The sequence below is a fragment of the Lepisosteus oculatus genome, chromosome 7, assembly GCF_040954835.1.
Source record: "Lepisosteus oculatus isolate fLepOcu1 chromosome 7, fLepOcu1.hap2, whole genome shotgun sequence".
Classification (NCBI taxonomy): Eukaryota; Metazoa; Chordata; class Actinopteri; order Semionotiformes; family Lepisosteidae; genus Lepisosteus; species Lepisosteus oculatus.
In genome coordinates, this window is record NC_090702.1 from 22,679,306 (window position 1) to 22,700,256 (window position 20,951).

General features: G+C 40.4%; 1 protein-coding gene across 2 annotated transcripts in view; it reads left to right on the forward strand.

Annotated features, from left to right (window-relative positions):
* The first annotated feature begins 4,802 nt into the window (after positions 1 to 4,802).
* LOC102694422 (zinc finger C3H1 domain-containing protein) overlaps positions 4,803 to 20,951 on the forward strand; it is a 32,956-nt gene continuing 16,807 nt past the window's right edge. The window contains exons 1-17 of one of the 2 annotated variants that reach the window (XR_001479023.2): positions 4,803 to 5,506; positions 6,587 to 7,024; positions 7,393 to 7,469; positions 8,595 to 8,793; positions 10,285 to 10,520; positions 12,081 to 12,204; positions 12,377 to 12,471; positions 12,872 to 13,075; positions 13,587 to 13,751; positions 15,743 to 15,880; positions 17,182 to 17,300; positions 17,487 to 17,633; positions 18,864 to 19,038; positions 19,291 to 19,422; positions 19,614 to 20,171; positions 20,284 to 20,390; positions 20,812 to 20,943. Coding sequence is in view for 1 of the 2 variants with exons in the window: in XM_015352860.2 (XP_015208346.1) it covers positions 4,972 to 5,506; positions 6,587 to 7,024; positions 7,393 to 7,469; positions 8,595 to 8,793; positions 10,285 to 10,520; positions 12,081 to 12,204; positions 12,377 to 12,471; positions 12,872 to 13,075; positions 13,587 to 13,751; positions 15,743 to 15,880; positions 17,182 to 17,300; positions 17,487 to 17,633; positions 18,864 to 19,038; positions 19,291 to 19,422; positions 19,614 to 20,171; positions 20,284 to 20,390; positions 20,812 to 20,943 (3,581 nt within the window). In the remaining variant the exon portion in view is untranslated. The remainder of the gene's footprint in view (positions 5,507 to 6,586; positions 7,025 to 7,392; positions 7,470 to 8,594; positions 8,794 to 10,284; positions 10,521 to 12,080; positions 12,205 to 12,376; positions 12,472 to 12,871; positions 13,076 to 13,586; positions 13,752 to 15,742; positions 15,881 to 17,181; positions 17,301 to 17,486; positions 17,634 to 18,863; positions 19,039 to 19,290; positions 19,423 to 19,613; positions 20,172 to 20,283; positions 20,391 to 20,811; positions 20,944 to 20,951) is intronic. The other variant, XM_015352860.2, reaches the window with a different exon arrangement.

Genomic DNA, 20,951 nt, shown 5'->3' on the forward strand with positions numbered 1-20,951 from the left:
ATTATGTCTTTAAATGTACTACCTGACTGAGGAACCTTGCAGAGATATAGGTGTGTGTATTCTGAAGTCATGCCAACCACTATTATTGCACACTGACTGAGGTTTTTCAACAAGTTGTGTGGATTGTAAATGTTACAAATGAGGGGTTACGAAACTGGTGAAAATCGGTATTTGACCAAGCGATTTAGTCAATCAGTAAAATAATTATTCATAAACCCCAACTTGTAAGTGATTTCTTATCATACACCCAAGCGGGTTGTATAACCAGAGACATGTGAATTCCTTGTTCGCCGGTGCAGCTTTGTTGAGAGGAGCAACAATCCAGACACACTTGCTTCTGCTTTTTTCAAGAAATGGATATATGAGATTCTCCAACAATGTATTTGGTAGAATAAAAAATATACTGTAAATAGGCTGTCTGTCCTCTTATTTTTCAATCTTTTTTATGTTCTGTGAAACCCAGCAAGAGCAATATAGGGAATTTAATGATGATGGATTTGAAAGAATGAATTTGAATTTACAGTGCCATGCAAGAGTATTCAGACACTTGCATAGTTTTGACATTTTTGACATAAACAAATATTTATTACAATGACAAAACACATAAACTACACAGCACAAAACATACAACACACAAAGTTACATTATGTACAGTATTTACAGACAAGGCGTTTCAGAGGGCTAACATTCTGGTCACCCAGAAAACCCCAGACTGCTACTAAGCACTTAACTCTTAATATGCCTACAGACGCCACACAAGAAATGAGCTGCCTTCTAACTAAATACAAAGTAACCTGCAGTTACATCTCTCTCTTTGCACCCTGCATGCCACAAAATAAATGGGAGCCTTTATCCCTATCCATAAAATGCACACTAATCAGGAAAGACGTTTTTAACTGAGGTATCTTTTACCCAGGAAACTCAAGTTCCCTAAAAACACAGAATAGCACACTCTAATAAGGTTCAAATACTTAGTCTAAATTGAAAAACCTTGGAGTGATATTCTAATCTGGATTAACATTCGACCCACATCTGTGGCATATTGTCAAAACATCTTTTTTTCACCTCAGAAATATCACTCAACTAGGCCCTATGCTGTCACTAATTGTGGCTGAAAAGCTGATCAACACATTTGTGTTCTCTCTGCTGTAATGCTCTACTCACTGGGGTATCTAAATCTACTTTGAACAAACTGCAGTATGTCCAAAATTCAGCAGCCAGAATCCTGACCAGGTCTAGTGCAAGTGTTCACATTACTCCTGTCCTGGGAGTCCTTGCACTGGCTTCCGGTCAAATTCTGTGTTGACTTTAAAATCCTCATGCTCACTTATAAGGCTCTGCATGGCTTGGCACCTCAATAATTGTCTGAACTATTATCGCCCTACTCCCCACCTCGCAACTTTCGCTCTTCAAATTCTGGTCTCCTTTCTGTCCCCCAAGCCCGTCTACATTGTATGGGTGACAGGGCCCAAGCTCTGGAACTCTCTGCCTAAGGATATCCGAGAGTCACCTTCTCTAAACTCATTATAATCCAGACTTAAAACCTTCTTCTTTAGAAAAGCCTTTACTTAACTGTTCCATTCTTCTGCTTTTCTTAGTACTACCATCCTCAGTCTCTTCTGTATATTGTAATTGTTTTCTTTATTGTATTTTTTTCATTTATTGTTGTTGACATTCTGTAAAGTGCTTTGAGAAGCCACCTTTAAAGGTGCTATATAAAATAAAGTTTATTATTCTTATAACTTCCCTAGGTATACTAAGGTAAACTTTACCATTGTTTCTGCCCAAGGGACCTCCCCCAGACATCAGCAAACATCCTCTTTGCTTTATAATTAGAAGTATTTTCTCTTCTCAGTGTCACAAACGTTATCTAAAATCTAAGAGACACTTCTAAGTCACCTAGCTGGAACATTAAGGTATTCATTTGCACCGAACAATGTACAAATGACAAACAATGTACAAACAATGGTTTTGAATAGTTATGCAGTCACAACTTTTCCATTTGTCTTTCATATTAATTATTGACTTCTTTCTTTTTGTGACTGATGTGTAGAGGTATATATAACAAATGACTGTAAGCCACAAAGCAGCAAAATGTCAAAACTATGCAAGTGTCTGAATACTCTTGCATGGCACTGTAAATTCAAATTCATTCTTTCAAATCCATCATCATTAAATTCCCTATATTGCTCTTGCTGGGTTTCACAGAACATAAAAAAGATTGAAAAATAAGAGGACAGACAGCCTATTTACAGTATATTTTTTATTCTACCAAATACATTGTTGGAGAATCTCATATATCCATTTCTTGAAAAAAGCAGAAGCAAGATAACAGTTTTGACAACAAGCAGCCTTGCTCAAGGCTTTCAAAGCATTATTACCAGTGAAAGTAATGGTGACTGCTTCTCATAAACTGGGACTAGTAAGCTTGACAAGAGTATTGGGAACATAGAAAGGCAATGTGCAGGCAACATTTAGTGGTTTAGAATTATTTAGAATCTTTGGAAAGACTTGAAAACGTCTGTACAGAAGCAATACCCAAGAAAGCTGAGAGACCTTTAGCAAATCTGCCAAGAAGAGTGGGCATAAATTCCATGAAGCTGGTGTACAAAGGTACACAAAGGTACTGTACACAGACTTACTCAAAATGACATAACATAACATGAGGTGACATAACATAACATGGAGGTGGTGGCTGAGAGGAGAATGCTGACCAAGCTCATAGCCATCATGAACACCTCTCATCCGCTTCATAGGACTGTTACTGGGCAGGGGAGTACATTTAGCAATAGACTGCTCCAGCTACGGTGTTCAAGGGAACATTTCCGCAGGTCTTTCCTCCTGGCGGCTGTCAGGGTGTATAACGCTGCCCTAGGCTAGGACTGTTAGCCCTTCATTTGCTCCTCTATGGACAGCATGTTTACTCCATTGTACTTTTTGGACAATCAGTCTGTATAAACCTATGCACATTTTGCACATATTTTATTGTTTTTACAATGACTATGATCAGCACATTTTGCACACACCTATGTATTTATTTATTTTTATTTATCTTGTTTGTCTTTTGTTTTATAACTATTCTGATGTCTGTTTTGCTTGTCTTGGGCTGGACTGCTGTAACACATCAATTTCCCTACGGGATTAATAAAGTATTATCTATCTATCTATAACAACAACATCACGTTATTAGCCCTATACAATTTCTTGCATTAGGAATTCATCTTTTCACATACCCCAGCTTGCTTTCCATGAGAGGCAGACAGGAAGAGAGAAGTTTGGGCTCAGAGCACAGGGTCAGCCATTGTACAGCAACCCTGGAGCAGTTGGGGTTAAGGGCCTTGCTCAGGGGCCCAATGGAGTAGGATTTCCCCACCAGCTGTGGGATTTGAACCAGCAACCTTCCAGCCACAGGCGCAGATCCTTAGCCACAGATCAAACTGATTAAACATGAAACTGTATTTGTTGCCAACGGTGCTTCCAACAGATACTGAGTTCACAGGTCCGAATACTTATGCAGTCAACATATTTCAGTTTTCTTTTCTCTTTAGTGTTTGCTGACATTTATTGTGTTGTATCCTACCCTTAGAGATATTCAGTCTGAGGCTTCAGGTCTTAAATGACATATTAGGTTTAAAAAAAATGTGTATTGTTTTGCGATTTTAGAAAAAGGACACCATAGGATGGGTCTGAATACATTCGGAAGGTACTGTAACGTATAATGTTCAGGAACATGATACATTTCCCCCAAGCCCATCTATGATGGCGTTTTTAAAGAACATGCTTCATGTTAATAATTTTCAAAATACCTGTCTCATAAACTGTTTTTAGTGTGAATTTATCTAAAGATCTGGAGGATATTTTTCTTAATACTTTTGTATTATGCCCCACAAAGGGGGCAATTCATGTGATAGTTACAGAGCACCTAAAGTAAATCCATGCTGACCCAAAGATAAAATGCACATTCCACGCAGAATTCACCCCATCCAGAATTGAACCAAGGACCTAAGAACTATGAAACTATAGCAACCACCCACACTGGAATGGAACTGAATTAAATATATAACATTTCCATTCTAATATTATTTTTCTGCCATAGTATTTTGTGTTATAATGTAATTCTTTTTTAAAATTCTTGGAAATCTCTAAATGATTTAAATAATTACATGTTTACTAATTTCATCGTTAGTAAACGACACGCAAAGAAGTAAATAATTGGAAAAATAAAAGCATCTACACCTCTAAGATTCATTAAGTGTAAATAACTTTGAACAATACGGTCAAACGTCGCTGCGCGGATTTGCACTGTATATTTTACTAAAAATGTCGACTTTCGCAGTGTCCCGTTATATTCTTCAGGGTAAATTTTTGGGACAGTAAATGAGCTCTCAACTCATTCAAGTCAGGTCTTTCAGGTTATTTAGGAATGCTCAAATATTTTACTTCATGTGGTTAAATGAGCAGCTTCTCCTATACCCGGGAAAATTTAACATGCAAGATTTATGGAAACAAGAATCCATAAGGTTAAAATGTAATCACGGAAAACAGTTAACATTGCATCAATGCTACACATGACGTTCGGGAATTTACAATTGCTTCGTGTACACGAACGAATTTAAGGCATCAGTTCAGCACTTTTATTGAGGAACACGAAAAACCAAAAATACCAAAGTAAGGTTACATGCCACAAGTAAATCGCAACTTTCTGCGTCTGTCATTGCATGCTGGAAACACACAGCCTATCAACATGCAAACGTCTAACACGCTGGCAGACGCAGCTTCTCCTACGACATTTGCGCACACTCGGTTTTCCTTGCGAGTCTCGCGATAGAAGAGAGCGACGTGAGGCCGGATCTCGGACCAGGAAAGAAGATAGGGACTGCTGGGGAATTGCACGTCTGTAATTGCTGATTTCACAACCTGGCCCAGGAGCATTCCTGCCTTCCAGAGCAGTTACATCAGTAGGGAATAGCGATGGAACTGAGCTCGAGCGTTCGGTCTCCGAGGGAAGAAGGCGAGCTGGAGGACGGGGAGATCAGCGACGATGACACCGATGAAAGGCAATTCGTGCGCCGTGACAAGAGGCCTAGCAGCAGCTGTAACAGCAGCGCAGGGCGTTTCGCTCGGAAGCCCAAACCCGGACCGCGGACATTACCGCCGCCTCCCATGGGGGGACCCGGCCTCGACTTCCGAATGAAAATGCCGTTCAACCGGGGACCCCATCCTCATCCCCCCAACTTAACTGGCCACAGGCAGCAAAGTGGAGCAGGCGTCCCCGACCGATCGCTGTCAGCCCAGCATTGCGACTCGGGTCCCAGATCGTCTTTCTGGGAGCGCAGCCACACCGCGCTGGGCAGGCTGAGGTACCGGAGGCCAAACGATGGCCGCGGAGACTGGGGCAGAGGGGGTTGGGGTGAGGGGGTTGGGGGCAGAGGGACTGGAAGGCCGCCCCCATGTCGACTTGGATTCGCCGGGGCACCTATCAGGAAGGAGTCCCCTCCAAGAAAGCGTATCCTTGCCCGTCCTTCGTTGCCACTGTACGAGTCCGACTTCAAAACCCGTTGATTTTTATACTTTCCTGGACAGTGAATCGTACAGCGTGTTACAATTCGTATCGCACATGTTGAAGCGATGACCGGCTTCTGTAGATTCGCTGCCCACACTCGAAATGTTAATGTGACCATTTTGGGTAACTGTGGCTATAAATATTCCTTTTCCTAAGACGAATAAGAGCTGTGTCCCGGTCGTGTTTCTAGGCGTTACCCCGACCACATTTGCAAAAATGTATCTTTTGTTCTTATTATACATACGGTATATGTTAGCTCTGCTACAAGGCTTTAAACAGACAGCTCAAGAACAATCGTCGAGACCGGAGGTCGACGTCAGCACCTAACAGGCGCAGAATCCTCTTTCGTTTGTACAGTTGACTTCCGCTGTTGGCACAGTCAGACGACTTCAGGAATAACGCAACCCCCTTGAGTTGTACGGTATAGGATAGCGGACACACAAACCCAAACTAGTGCGAGGAAGAATATTTGGTTGAGGTTTTTTTGAAAAGCACATTACGTTTGTACCCATGCACGTAGCTGGGCATTTTCCTGGAGCAAATTGGTCCAATTCCTCACTGCTCATGTGTTCAACAGACGTTCTTTCATCTTTCTGTAAAGAAAAGTAAAGCAATCACAGATGAATGGTTCATAATCAAAACACTAACAGTTGACACCTTTAAGCAAAGACTATTATTTGTGAACACCTTTTCTTCTTGTGGATTAACTGTCCACTTATAAGAACAAAGATGTCATTTGGCCCATCAAGCTGGTAGTTATTAATTGATTAATTTCATCCCATTGTTTTCTCTAAACCAAGGTTATCGGCTTCAATAACATGCCAGGGTAGCTTGTTCCATGTTCCCATAACTGTAAAACAAGTTTTAAATGCATGTTGTTTCCACTTGTGCTCACTCAATTTTAAATAATACAAATGGTTAGTTAGTAATACATTTGCTATGTAAAACTGTTATATAATGCAAACCTAGCATGTTTTTGATTCGGTTTTACAGATATTTATCTTCCTTCACTTCTTTACTCAGCAAAATTGTTTGGGAGACCTCAGGTGAGGAAACCCATTCATAACACTGCCAAAACCGAAAATGGTATTGAAGAAAGCTTTGAGGATTTGCTTTTGAAATATAAGCAAATTCAACATGAGCTGGAATGTATTAGGAAGGAGGAGAGGATGGCGCTGAGCTCCAAAGATCCTTCGCCTCAGAAAGAGGTAGAAGGAGCCCCCAGTGTTGATCAGGCTGTTTCAGGCACGGTCAGTATTCAGAAGGAAGCTGCTATAAAAGAGTCTCCACCTCCGGAGAAGCCCGAAATCAAAGTTTTTCAGGCTTTTAACCTGAAACCTTTAAGGCAGAAGCTTCTGACCCCTATGGAAAGAGATGAGATGAACAAGAAAAACACGAAGGAAGCAGAAAAGTCAGAGAACGCTGAAATAAGCCCCCTTGAGCCCAGTGACACAATAAAAGGTAAAGAAAATTCCACCTTAACATAATTGTACATCACATTCACCATTTTATTTGACCTCGCTAAAATATAAACACCATAGGGCTTTTCCCACTTACTAGAGATGTGTGTGTGATATGCCACTTTTCTCATTTCCTTTTTTATTTCTACTACATTACTCTAATGGTTCTCTTTGTAATGCCTTTTCATCCTTACAGATGTTAATAATTACCCTAATAAGTCAGTCTTTTGCTACAATTCCGTTTAATTTGTGGATTGCCTCTGTCTTGAACTTGTAATGTCTGCCTTGAAAGTGTGCGGATTAGTCATTTGTTTTTACTTTGACCAAGTCCAATGGGAGAAGTGTTAAGCTTGTTTCTCTTTCTTAAAGATAAGGAAGATGAGGAGGAATTGGATTTAAACAATTCTTATCAAAGCAGCAAAGAATCAGATGACCTGCCTTATACTGTAAGTAACACAGAATGACATTCACAACGATGTCCGACTCGGTTTAGTCTTAGCAGGCATTTCTCCCACAGATGTTTTGCGTACACCACAAAGCTGTATTAATCATACAGCATTTGAGTGTCTTGGACAAGATTTTCCTGCATTGTTCTTCATGATGTGATGAAATCATCGCCAAGATTGATTTGAAGACAGGTTTTTTCAGATTACACCTTGTATTAATTAATTCAAAAACATTTCCAATAGGACTCAGTAAATGACTGAATTAATTACTGCACCAGTGGAGAAACGTTCTAAGATTTACTCGCATTATGTAGTAAATGGCAGTGTGGCTGTTAGTACTGCTGGCTCACATCTCGGTTGTCCCGGGTAATCCTGGATTGTAAAAATTGAATTTGGATTTTTTTTACTTAGGCGAACACTAGTTGTGGTTGTCAAACTGCTTTTGAACAAATTATGAACGCTAGTCTGTTAAAAGGTCCTAACTCTTATGAATCAGGTACCTGTAAGCTTCTGTAACAGCATTAAGGTCTGTTGAATAATACCACATTGTCAAGTAATCACCTATGCAATGCCATCTGTGCGCATTCATGTAAGATAAAAATGCAGTAAATGCATATGAGAAATAATTGTATGAAAAACCTTCAGTTGATATTCTGCATCTCATATGTCTAAATTAGGTTATTAAAATGTACACAGAACATAGAAAAACGTATGGCAAAGCTATGAAAGCCAAGGACAAATTACCAGTGCCAGTAGGCGCTCTCAGTTTTTCTTCATATCAGTATTGCAGTGTAGTGTAGGTGATGCTATACACCAGGCATGTTACTCAATCCAGATATGGATGCCTCTCTAGTTCATTTGAATGGTTTTGCCAGCACAGGCAAAGCATTTTCATTCAGCACTCTGTCATCCAATGCCTCTAACTATTAGAGTCTGCCATGTTGACTGTGAAATTTCTGTGACAGTGGGCTAAACCAAGCAACTCTAAAGATGCAGCAGACAGTGAATTTCTCTGTGAAGAGTGAGAGGAGCAGCGATGCCAATCCTGTTGCGAGGATGTGACGCCTCTGTAAAATCCTGGGCGCAAGTTTTGTGATGGCGCTCGTGTCCGTCGATGTCTTCCAGGAGTCTAAGGACGACGATGACGAGCTCTCCGAGCTGCAGCTGCGCCTGCTGGCCCTGCAGTCGGCCAGCAAGAAGTGGCAGCAGAAAGAGCAGCAGGTGTTGAAAGAAAGTAAAGAGAAACTGACCAAAGCTAAACAGACACAAGAGAAGGGAAAAGCTGCTGCCAAAACCCATCCCGTGAAGAAAAACATCATTCCCGGTGAGCAGCTTGTTAAATGTCACCCGCACCATGATGAATGTTTTTTTCCCAGAGCTGGCCTTTCCTGTGTTTCATGGATTTCATTGGGTCATTTGTAATCACACAGTTTGATTTTATCACAGTTCTTAGGAATTGCCAAAAATACATGGTGTTCATGTCTCGCTTTGTTTTGCTATAGCTGTAGTAGTTCAGGTGGGTAGCTGCGTCAGCATGCGTAGGCTGCAAAGGAACGAGTTTAAGTAGGTTTATTCCATGCTGAAAAACAGAAGAAAGAAAACGCAACGTTTCGGCCGTGGAGCCTTCTTCAGGTGTGAGAAACACAAGGCAGTAGGCAAAGGTAATGTAGCGGGAGAACAAAGGCTGGGAGAGAGGAGGAGTGAGAGGCGGGAGCAGGGGACAGAAAGAGAGGCCAATGTTTCTCATTTCACCTCTAACGGCCATGACCACGCTAATCTCTCGTCTGTGTTCTCAAAGATGGTTTTCCGAACTCATACATCAGAAAGACTACAGAAACCAAAATTATCCTGGGGCTAGGATCACACCTTCCCCCTTCTCTTAACGACAGACTACTTTTCTTCAAAAGTTTTATTTCACACCTCTCTACACCTATTCTGAAGAAGGCTCCACGTCCGAAACGTGTTTTCTTTCTTCTTTTTTTCAGCATGGGATAAACCTATTACTTTTTCCTTTGCTATAGCTGTACTGGGCTGACCATCTTAATGATATAATTGATTTTGCGCTAAGGTGATGCTCAGTGTAGGCCAAAGCCACCCTGGCGTACAAAGGTTTCAGTCATATTTGTTTAAGTCACTAAACAGGTAGTGTGTGTTTCATAACTATAGCTCTTCTTATCCTTAATGTCAGTAAAAAAATAGGCAGGTCTCTAGTTGTGGATCTGGAGTTGCCCCCAACTCAGTTTGTCTTAAGGGTAAAAATAAACCAAAATCTTCTACTCCTAAATATCAGAAAGTTCTCGGTTATTTAATTAAGAGATCCCTCGAAACTGAGAATTTAAAAATAACAATCACAATGAAACTGTAGTCTTAAGATATGAATGAATTAATGGTTATCCATAAGCCCTGTTGTGCCAGAGTTCTCGAGACTGAGAGCCGGAGATCGGTGCTTTATGCAAAGAAATGTGGGTGCAGGCAATAATTTGTTGTTCTGTTTTGCAAGTTCATAACTAATACTTTCTAAACGTTTTCTTTTTTGTGGTGTTAGAAAGTACCTGTATGGATTATTTATTGCTATGCTGAAAAGAAAAGCTGTGATTTGTTTTAGGAGCCTCGGAAACTAAAGATCAAGCTGGTGCTGGAGATGCAGATGAATCCGTTTCTCGAGAAAAAACGTTAATCTTTTAATGGAAGGCGTTGCCTGTGGGTGGTGCTTCCTTTAACACGGGTGTAATTCTCCGACTTGTAGTTGTCCTTCTGCCTGTCTTGTGGGCAGTCCTGCAGTCTCACGAACGCGGTGAAACTTTGTCGTCCGCAGGCTCGGCCGCGAAGCAGGCCTGGCGGAAACAGCAGGTGCGGACGTGGAAGCTCCAGCAGCAGAAAGAGCAGGAGAAGCCGCTGCACGAGGAGGGCGAGGAGCAGAGGCACGCGGAGGAAGAGGAGCGCAGGAAGCGCGAGGACGAGATCCGAAAGATCCGGGACCTGTCCAACCAGGACGAGCAGTACAACCGCTTCATGAAGCTGGTGGGCGGGAAAAGGCGGTCGAGAAGCAAGGTAAGACGGCCGTGCTAGGGAAATGATTGTGAGTTTGCTGGTGGCTGAGCTTCACTGCAGACCTCACTGCTCTGCCTGTCCTGTTTAAGCCCTCAAGTGGCACACTTACAAGGCCTGAGAACTGCAGTCAGATCCTCTGAGACTGAAGGGATCTCGTCTTCGCCTTATCGTTTTAAAGGAAGCAAGAGGAAGAATTCTTGACATACGCCAAAAGATCTTTGGTGTACTATAATCTTATTCCTGTAGTCTTTCTTAATCTGGGCCAATTCCATTTGCACAGTGATTTATGTCTAGGCACCCATTTCATCCTTGGTTATAGAGCAAAACTCATCTGGGAGGCGTGAGCGCAGTTATGCGTTGTCTCACCACACAGTAGGTCATATACTGAAATTCCCAAATTGGATTAAGGGGGACCTTTAAGTAGGCAAGATTGTGCAAGGCCAGAGTGGAATTAAGGTAGGACATCTATGTCATACCCCTGTTTTTGCAAAATGTCCATAGGATCTTAACTGAGCAAGTAATCATGATCATGGTTACAGAGGACAGTGTGCTCAGTCACCATGCTAGAGTGATGGATGATTGGGAGATTCTGCCCTAGATGGAAGAGTGCCACCTACTGGTCTATAAATGCCACTTATTGTAACAATCTGGCTTTCCTCAGAGATCTCGCATACCAGTACTGACCAGGCCCAGCTTTTCTTAGTATGGGAGACATGACAAGAGCAGGCTGTGAGGTGGTAGTACTGCTTCCTAGTTTAACATCATGACATTGTGCACCAGCAGAGATGTTTTTTTTTTCAGACAAAATTCAGAAATGAAGGAGTTCATAATGTGAATATGGATAGTGTGTTGTGTTGATTTTGCATTGGCATTTGTTCTGTGTAGTCAGGATGTTTCAAGCTAGAAGATATCCAAGTCTCAGGCTTGCTGTAGCAAACCAGTCACCTGCCATGAACCCTCCCCCAGTTTTTAATGTGCTGTATATAAAGATAACATTTTTGAACGTGTTTGTAAAATATATCGATTATGCACTAATCTACGTAGACCTTGACGTGTATAAAAAAAAAAAATTCAGGAACCTTTCTGTTATTTTTTTTAGAATAAACTGTATTCCATGATTAATGTAAAGCATGTCTACACATCCAGTTTGTGCTTTTTGGACAGTTGAACTTGACTTTTGTGTAAATCTTTTGTGGGCGTCCATGACAAATTGAGAAATACAAGATGCTAATTAGGTCTGTATTTACCAGGGTTTATTCCTTTTAATCTCTAAGGGCTTATACCATATATGAGTAATGTGAATATGGCTCTGGGTATTTTTAGTACAGTGGGGAATCGTTCCTTTACCTCCCTGTGTGTTTTAAGCCAATTGCTGCACTTTGGGAGTCCCAGAGCTGCCTGGCTGTGGTAAACAGTCTGTTCTTTTGTCTCCTTGGCAATAGTAGTAATGTTTCATTAATTGGCAGAACCCTTTTGTATTTCATGCCTTAGCCGATTTTTCACTGAATAATTGTAATGGACATTGCAGTTTTCATAGCATGCTCTTTAATTTCTCCTCAGTCATTGGACACAGAACACAGAAAGTCTCTGAACAAACAAGGCACCGATACTTCTGGGAACCTCTACCAGTATGACAATTACGACGAGGTTGCAATGGACACGGACAGTGAAACAAATTCACCAGGTAAGCTAGTATTTCCATATTCATTGGGGGCGAGCTCCACCCTTTACCTGTTTTTCTTTGTCAAATGCATGTTATTATTATACAGTGAAATATATCTTCAATTTAAATGTCCGTATTTCTTTGAAAAGAAGCGGCTAGTTTATCTGTTTCTTGCCTTTTCAATATTTTGTAGCATCGTCCCCAGCACACAATCCATTTCTAGCTGAAGAGCCTTCATGTTTCCTTCAAGTGCCACAGTTTCCGGTGGATGTGCCTCCTCATACCATGGTATGTATTGATGTTACTGTGTGCCGGTTATATTAAATGATCACACTAATGAGAATTTTGTTAGATGATTACAGGGTCTAGGGGTGGTACGGTGGTATAGTAGTTAACATTGCTACCTTGTCGTGCCGGGCCCCTGTATTCAATTCCTAGTGCTCTCTGTGTGGGGTTTGTATGGTCTCCTTGTGTTCATGAGGTTTTCCTCCAGGTGATCCCATTTCCCCCCACAATCCAAAGACATACTGGTGGCTTAATTGGGGAAAATCGGCCATAGGTGTGAGTTTTTGCGTGCCCTGTGATGAACTGGTGGCTTATAGGTTCCTTTTACAAGGAGGCAGTTTGAGCACCTTCCTTTATGTTGAAATAAGATCGGCTTAAACTGTGAAACTCTTTCCCCCTGCAGCTGTTCCATACCTTGAATCAGCGTTACCTGGACCCCCCTGCGCTCAGTCCTTCAGACCCCGAGCCCCCGCTCCCCCCACTGCCGCCGGATGAGCCGGAGCAGCCGCCCAAACCCCCGTTCGCCGATGAAGAGGAGGAAGAAGAGATGCTGCTCCGGGAAGAACTGCTGAAGTCGCTAGCCAGCAAGCGGGCGGTCAAATCAGAGGTACACACCCGGACCTGAGTCATATGGACTGTGACCAGCAGATGGCGTCTTCACACCGTTTTTAATCCATCTGAGCAAAGAGATCTGTGCACATTTAGGACTTGGTTATCCAGTTTAGATGTATTAATAATCTGGCCTGTTGTAGTAGGTGTTCTGAAAATAAACTTTAATGCAGTTAAGAGGCAGGCATAAGAAAGATATTCGGCGAGGTTTATATATTTTTCCTGGGAAAGCGGTAAACTTTCTTACAGACAAGTTTGAATCCCTACCCTATCCCTAGGTAAAATGGAGAAAGAAATTGCGACAGTCAGTCCTGACTTTCATCCAATGCCTTCTAGCAAGTATTATTCTGTAGCTTAGATCAATTTAGACTAATCTGGTTGTTTGGCAAGGAAACGTGATAAAGGGAAAGGGTGTGGAATTAATTTAATGTGTAAACTTCAGATTTTCAGGTGGGTGATTTGAGAGTACAGTAGATCTTAATTCTTGTTTCTACTTGTCACTTTTCTAGGAAACGTCAAGCAATAGTGGCCCTCCTTCTCCTCCGATGAATATTACTGTCCAGGTCATGCCAAGGAATAATTTATCCACCGTCAGTATGAATATGGGTTGTCAGCCGCGCCAGCTTAGCACCAAGTTTGTCCGAGGACCTCCTGCCCCACGGCCCTTGTTAGTGGTGAGTCTGAGAGCGCGAGGAGAAATAGCTTGTGATTCGGAAAAAGTGGTAACTTTTCTCAGGTTTTATTAGAACATGGCAGTTTTCTTGCTCTTTTCTTAAGGTACAAAGTTGGAGGAGAAAAACCTTTGTGTTTGCTTTGTGTGCATGTTTATTTAAAGATGTTTTTAAAGCATAAATTCACCATAACAGCCTGTTGAATTTCGGTTTTCAGAGATGATGCACGGTGCAGTCACATGGTTTTTAACATGAACAGTTCAAGGTAGAGAAAATTGGAAACTTGCAAATGTTTGGGCAAAACGCTTTGTAAGGACATGTAAGACTTTCTAAAAATAACATTCTAAAACTGAGCCTGTCCTCTAAATTGATTCTACAGAAACCATCTTTGGGTCCTAACAAAAAAAAAATGCAAGCCACAAAACCAGAGCGACAATCTCTGGCAGATTATTCAATTTTCCTTAAGGTCTGTAAATCTGAAAATACAGCTCCTTTCCCTATATTTAGTATGTCTCTTCTGTGCCTGTTACTTGATGGGTTTCAGTTTAAGACAGAGTCCAGAAGAGAAGATGGGTTGTAGACTGTAACTTGATGGCTTGTCTTCTTTCTTCTTTGCTGTTGCAAAACGCTTACACTCCTACACTGCTCACTTTGGATCTTTTCTCTAAGTAATACACCAGATCATTGTGACTAGAGTTGCTGGAAATTTTAGAAATCCTAGTTTCATAACTCGTGAAGCCATCCCTTTCTAAAATAATTGAGCATCAGTCAATTTCGACATTCTAACAAGCCCTGATGCACATCATGCTGTTGACCAAGTCGTCTGTTTAGCTGGATCAAGCAAGTCCTTTATGAGAGAAGCAAACCATTGTTTGTTCAGGCATTTTTTATATTTTAGCTGTCATGTTCTGTAGTGTTGCATGTGCATACATTGCGAAGAGTCCATTTAATGTTGGAGGTGAAAGCAGTGTGGTTTTTGGTTTATAAATATATTTTATTGGTCTTGACACAAATACTCATAAAAGGCTAATAGATAAAACAAAAACAAAAACTTTTTTCACTTATAAATCCTATTGTTCAAGTTAGTAGTTCTGTAATTTAATCTGAACTGTATTTAGCAGAGTTTAATTGCCCTGAAATGGGGTAATGAGGAACACATGTTTACCAATATTTTTAGCATAATTCTTCTTAAAATATTTACTGTATTGTAAAACCATAGTACTTTCTCTGAAGATGATGCCTAAACAAACCTTGATTCACTAGTTTATCTTGAATCTGTAGTTCACTTTGAATTGGTTAAATTAGTTTCTTAATAGAAAGGAAGCCACCTTACGTTAAAAAACTTGTTTTATGTTATTTCCAAGATGACTTAATCAAATTATCTTCCTCAAAACCTTTCATATGTATCATTTCTGTTTTAAAGAGCTTAATCTCTTGACTTGTTGGGAAAGCTAGATGCTCTTGTAACATTTCTGTTTTTTTTTAATGGGTCGTCTTCTCTAAACAAATTTGTTCTATACTCTTTCTGTTGAATAATTCTGTTGTCTCGTCAGTTTGGGGGAAAAAAGCTTTTTTTAATGAAAGTTGAACAATGAAACTATTTTGTTGTGTTCAGGTTACTATGGGACAAGCTTACCCTGTGGAAGAGTTCAATAATTATTGGTAATGGTTTTGAAGCCAGTGGTTTGATGTGCAATTTAGAAACAAATTATTAGAAAAAAGAGAAATTATTAAGAATAAGAGGTCCAATAATAAGGTCTGTAATGCCTTGGGTTATATCTTTTTTTAGAGCTCTCTGTTACTTGACTGTAGCTGATGGTGGTTAGGAGTTTTGACAACCTGCAGCTCTCTGAAGGAGATGTACAATGTGGGAAATAGATCAAATCTAAAACCCAGACCTCCACCAGTGTTTCGGGGTTTTTCCTCTGCTGATGTCATGGCGGTTTTCTTCGGGCTTTTGTGACAGCTTCACAATTGCTCCTCTTGTTTTGCAGCTCCCCAGGCACAAAGCAGTAGTTGTTCAGCTGAATGATTCTGACGACAGCGAGTCGGAGGGTGAAGCTCTGGCTGCTGAATCGTTGGTCTTTGGAGGACTAGAGTCCATGATCAAGGAAGCAAGGAGGACAGTGGAGGTATGTGATCCGTTCTGATAATGTCAGCTGAACACATAAAATAACGTATACAGTTGCCCAGGAATCTTTTTTCTAAAGAACACAACAGGCCGTGCGTAGATGTTTTGTTCCTTATTTTTCCTTTGTTTCATGCAATTGACGTGGCCACTGGAGCTGCACGTTATCAAGAAAGTCCAGTCTGCATCCCATCTCCTTGCCATCGAAATAGTTTTCACCTGAGCAAGCTTTCAGTAGTAAAATGAAAAGTGGTTCTGCTGCTTAATTTGACAACATTCTTTCTAGAATATTGGTGAACCGAAAGACATACTGTTTAAATCGTTCTCAGATTATTCCTAAAAGCATTAAGTTAAAGTCATATCAAGTAGGAAAAAGCTCGGAATTATAGTGCTTGGGATATGAGGATTAAATTGAAAATAGTTTTAATAATGTTTGCAGCTTTCGAATAATTTGGAGCATTTGTCAGTATGATGCTGAACCAAAGAACCTGGGAATCGGTTCAGTCTATTTTTTCATTCACCACAAATCCCCTGCTCAGTAGGTGGTTTATGTGACAGTGAAAACAGCCTTGTAGCTGGTTTTCTTCCATCCTCTCTGGCTCAAATTTATCCATATAGTAATCCAGATTTTCCATAATTTTTTTGGGTTGGTTGCTATTGGAGACTTGTAATATTGCTTCTTAAATGCATTCAAATGAGTGGTTTATATTGAGTACATCTGGTGTAGTTTTACCAAGATGATGAAATAGTAAATATGTACAAATTAAAGTCAAACTCTAGATTTACTAGCCTAAAGGCAATTCTGCCTGTATTTAATTTTCAAAGGTTCACCTGTTAGATACACTGACATTAAATTGAACGTAATGTACACTTTTTTAAACAAGGAAATATAACTTGTTATACAAAATATTTGGAAGGTAAACCTGATTTTTGTTTGTAAACAGTGTAGTTTCACCATCTGTTTAGTATCTGATATTCCAGGCATTTCTTGGTCCTCAAAGCTTAAAATAGCTCATCATCATGACCAGTAACAACCAAAGATTCAACTGTCAGGCTACTGATCTGGGATCCCATGTGTATTTGGACTGTTTAATTGTCCAATTCCTATTTAAAGTACAGTCCATCTATAATTTGTACGTTATCTGAATGTTTTAAATTAGCCAAGAGTAGTGATATTAAGCAGTTTAATGAATCAATTGTTTTATTCATAAACATATTAAGCATCTGCAGTTTAGAGCTCTGTGAAACTTTTTCTAATTCAGGGATATCAGAAATGTTTTAGTTGTTTATCTCTATCACTTACAGGCATCAAAACCAAAAGCTCCTTCAGGACCTGAGAAGGAAAACAATCCACTTAAAACCCCTGAGACCCTACCAGATGTTAAAAAGTTTGAATATAGACTGCTGAAAGAAGAAATTGCCAGGTATTGCATAAAATTACGCTTTTAAACCCACAGAGTCAGACTGATTTTTCCATTTCAGCTAAGTGCTCTTAATACTGAATATGTAACCTATCTCCACACAGGTTTTCAAGTTTGACTTTTAACTTTTGTTCTTTGAAATGTCATTGTTCTAAGCTCTGTTTTGTTTTATTGTTCTGTTTTGTGTAGTCGAGAGAAGCAGAAGCTATTGTCTTTTGATCGATCCAGGGGCATCCCTTCTCCAGCTAACTGCGATGTGGAGTTGGATATTGTAGGAAGAGGCACAGAGGCTGATCTACAGATCTTGGAGGCTGAAAATAAGCTTAAAAAACACAAGTATGTTCCACTGCCTTAGAGGTTTTGCGAAAAGTATAAAGTCACACCATTGTTTTGACTGCTCATTTATTGTTCTTCTGAGGTGTTGAACAAAACTAAAATTGATCAGCCTTCAAAAATAGTTATAATGGCAACAGTTTATACTATTCTAAGACTTTTTTTGGTATCTGTGGCCTTAGGGCATTATAATATAAGTGATTCAACGTGAAACTGTTTACTGTTTTTTAAGCATTATACCAGGGTTTGCAAATTGGTGAGTAATCGCTGCCTTTTCCCTTTAATATAGTCTCTCTAATGTAATGGAAGCTGTTTTTTCAGACGCTAGACTCATATAGATATAACTTAAAACAGTTTTAAAGTAAGTTGGTTGTAAGATCAGATGCACAGTTTTTCATCCACTTTCAATTTGGACAGTTTCCAGTAATTTGTTTTCCAAGTGATGAAAAAAACCTCATTGGTCTTTATCCAATTTGACGAGTGCTAGGGTTAATGAGAAGTTAAGGATTATTTTACTTCACAGTAATTGTTTTGTTGATACAGTGGTTTGAAATATATTGGATTGAATATATTTTTAATTGAAAAATTATTCAGTCTTATCAGGTGGCTAACACATTTAAAAAGGTTTTTGTCTGTTTTGTGATTAACCTTAAAAATGTTTCAGGTTATGTTTTCAAACATTTTTTACGGAAACAGTACAGTAACAAGCAGATTAAGAAAACATTTTAAGGGAAACTGGAGAATAAATGGACACTGACTTTAAGCCCTGTTACACTGAATTTTGTGATTTTACCATACTTGTTTTACTAAAACAAGAGTAACATGGACACAAGAGGACTTACGTTTAAAGTTATACAGGGAGTATAGTACAGTGCAGTTTTTAATAAGTCTATTATTTAAGAAGGCCTTCTGTAGAGAGAACAGAGAAGCCATGTTCTCTCATTCAACAGTTCCCAAAACAGGGCATTTTTATCAGCATTTATACCCTAAGTCACAGCATGAAAAAATTACTTTACCATGATTGTCAACTTAGGAAGTAGGACTTATTTTGGAAAAAATATATATTTAAACATAAATGCAAAGACTATTTCTGTCTTCCAGAAATGCCAGCCTTACAGTGTCCAGTGGTCGCCTATCTCATAGTTCCACTCAAACCATTTTTTACAATTCAGGAAGGTGTGGTGATTGTAAATAACTTCATGTTAATAATAAGTCCTTTTTTTTACAACCTAGAAACCTACTTTTAAAGGATGAATTGCTCTTGAAGCACCTTCTTCAGCAAGAGCTAAAGAAAAAGGAATCGCTCAGAGCGTCTGAAACCAAGATGGTCAAACTCAAAGAACAGCTGCTGGCAACTGAGAAGATTGTTCATGCCAACAAAACTCTTTTAAAGAAGCTGCAAGAGCAGGTTAGTGTGAAACAAAGCATGAAATAACCATTTTTAAACAGCAAAAGGGAGATTGAAATTTCATGGGTGTCAGACTTGTCTAGTCGTTTATAAACCTAGCAGTGGAAAAAGCAATATAAGAAACTGGAGGATAAAATATTGTTGACGATAAATCCAACCCATACTACATTTGGGCCACTAATCTTTTGCGGTCAGGCTTTTAAAGATCTTTTATAGGGATTGTCTTGACCTCATTTTAACATTTCCCCCCAGATCCACAGGGTGCAGCATCGTGTATCTCTAAAGAAACATCAGGCTGTAAAGCTTGAAAAAGATCTGGCTCAGGCCAAGGTGTTTGCCAGTCATGGTGGAATGAAACGCAAAAACGAGACGACTTACCTTTCGGTGAGAGATCCAACCACACTTTTTTTTATCGGATGTACTGAAAAAATGTTGACTCGCCCTGTGATCACTCTGAGTTTGTGTTATTAACGAGTTACTGTGATTAGCATGAATGTTTTCTGAAGAGCTAGTTGCGTGTTCAGACGTGTGCATCGCCAGCTTACGTTTCTTAATTCTGATTGTGGGTTGTGCAGCCAAGCAAGATGCTCCGTCTAGACAGCTCCCCCTCCAGGAGCCCAGGGAAGCAGTTCGCCGAGATGATCGCGCGGGAGAAGAAGCGCCTGCAGCAGCTCGAGTCCGAGTACGCCCTCAAGATCCAGAAACTAAAGGAAGCGCAGGCCCTGCGCAACAGGGAATTGCAGGAGGTTGCGGCCTCCGTTGAAGAGGGACCCCCCTCGTTCACCCTGCCTCAGCCGTCGCTGCACGACCTCACCCAGGACAAGCTGACTCTGGACAGCGAGGAGAACGAGGCAGAAGACGAGGAGCTGTCTCCCTCCATCCGGGAGCGCAGGCGCTCCTTCAGGGAGTCGGGTGCCTTCACCAAACCCAATCTTAAGCATACGGAGGCAGCTCCCAGCAAAGAGAGCCTGAGCAAGCCTTCCAAAAAGACCGTGGACGAGCCAGAGCTCTTTTGTGGCCTGAAGATAGAGGATCTGCAGAAACATTACAAGGAATCGGAAAGCTTGACGGAGCTGATTGAGGGAAGCACTTCCCAGATGCTGGCATCAACAGGGAAACCTTTGTGCAGCAAGGTAATGAAGTAGGATTGAGGAGCCACGTTAACCTTTTGAGAGTGCAATATCCAGTTTTGATGATTTATTTTCTTTTCCATCTAAGAGTGCTTTTTTCTCTATTGTGTTAAAGAAGTTCACACTAGACTTGGACGTGACTTCACAAACAAGTCGTGTGGAGCTGACACCATGCCCTTTCGGACCCTATCACAGCCCTCTTCTAGTTTTTAAGTCTTACAGGTATGGTAGTTTTCCATTTTCTGTGTATTATGCATACTGTATGGTTACTGTGTGACGTGGCCTAGACTGGAACCAGCAATCTCAGGACTGAAGGTTTACAATGTTGCATGCCAACAAATAGATACTTTGCTATTTGCCAAGTGCTATTTATATTCCTAGAACTATATATCTAGGCTTTTCATTATCTCTCCAATATCTCCTTGAGAAGTCCTCATTTCTTGGTCACGCAGCAAAGAAATGTCTGGATAAACCTCTCTGTAGTGTCAGTTATTTTTAGAAATCGTTTTTGCTTCCAGTCTTCTAGCTCTTGTGAGTAGAGTGAAACAATACCTGCAGTTCTGTCAGTGGGTATCTCTGGTTTCTTGGTTAATTAGTATTGTGATATTTAATTTGATTCTAACGTTGTTTTTTTATTTTATAGGTTCAGTCCGTATTTTCGGACCAAGGAAAAGTTATCCCTTAGTTCCATTACCTACAGCAATATCATTGAGCCGAAGAAGTTTTTCTGCCGGTTTGATTTAACTGGCACGTGTAATGATGATGAATGTCAGTGGTAAGCAG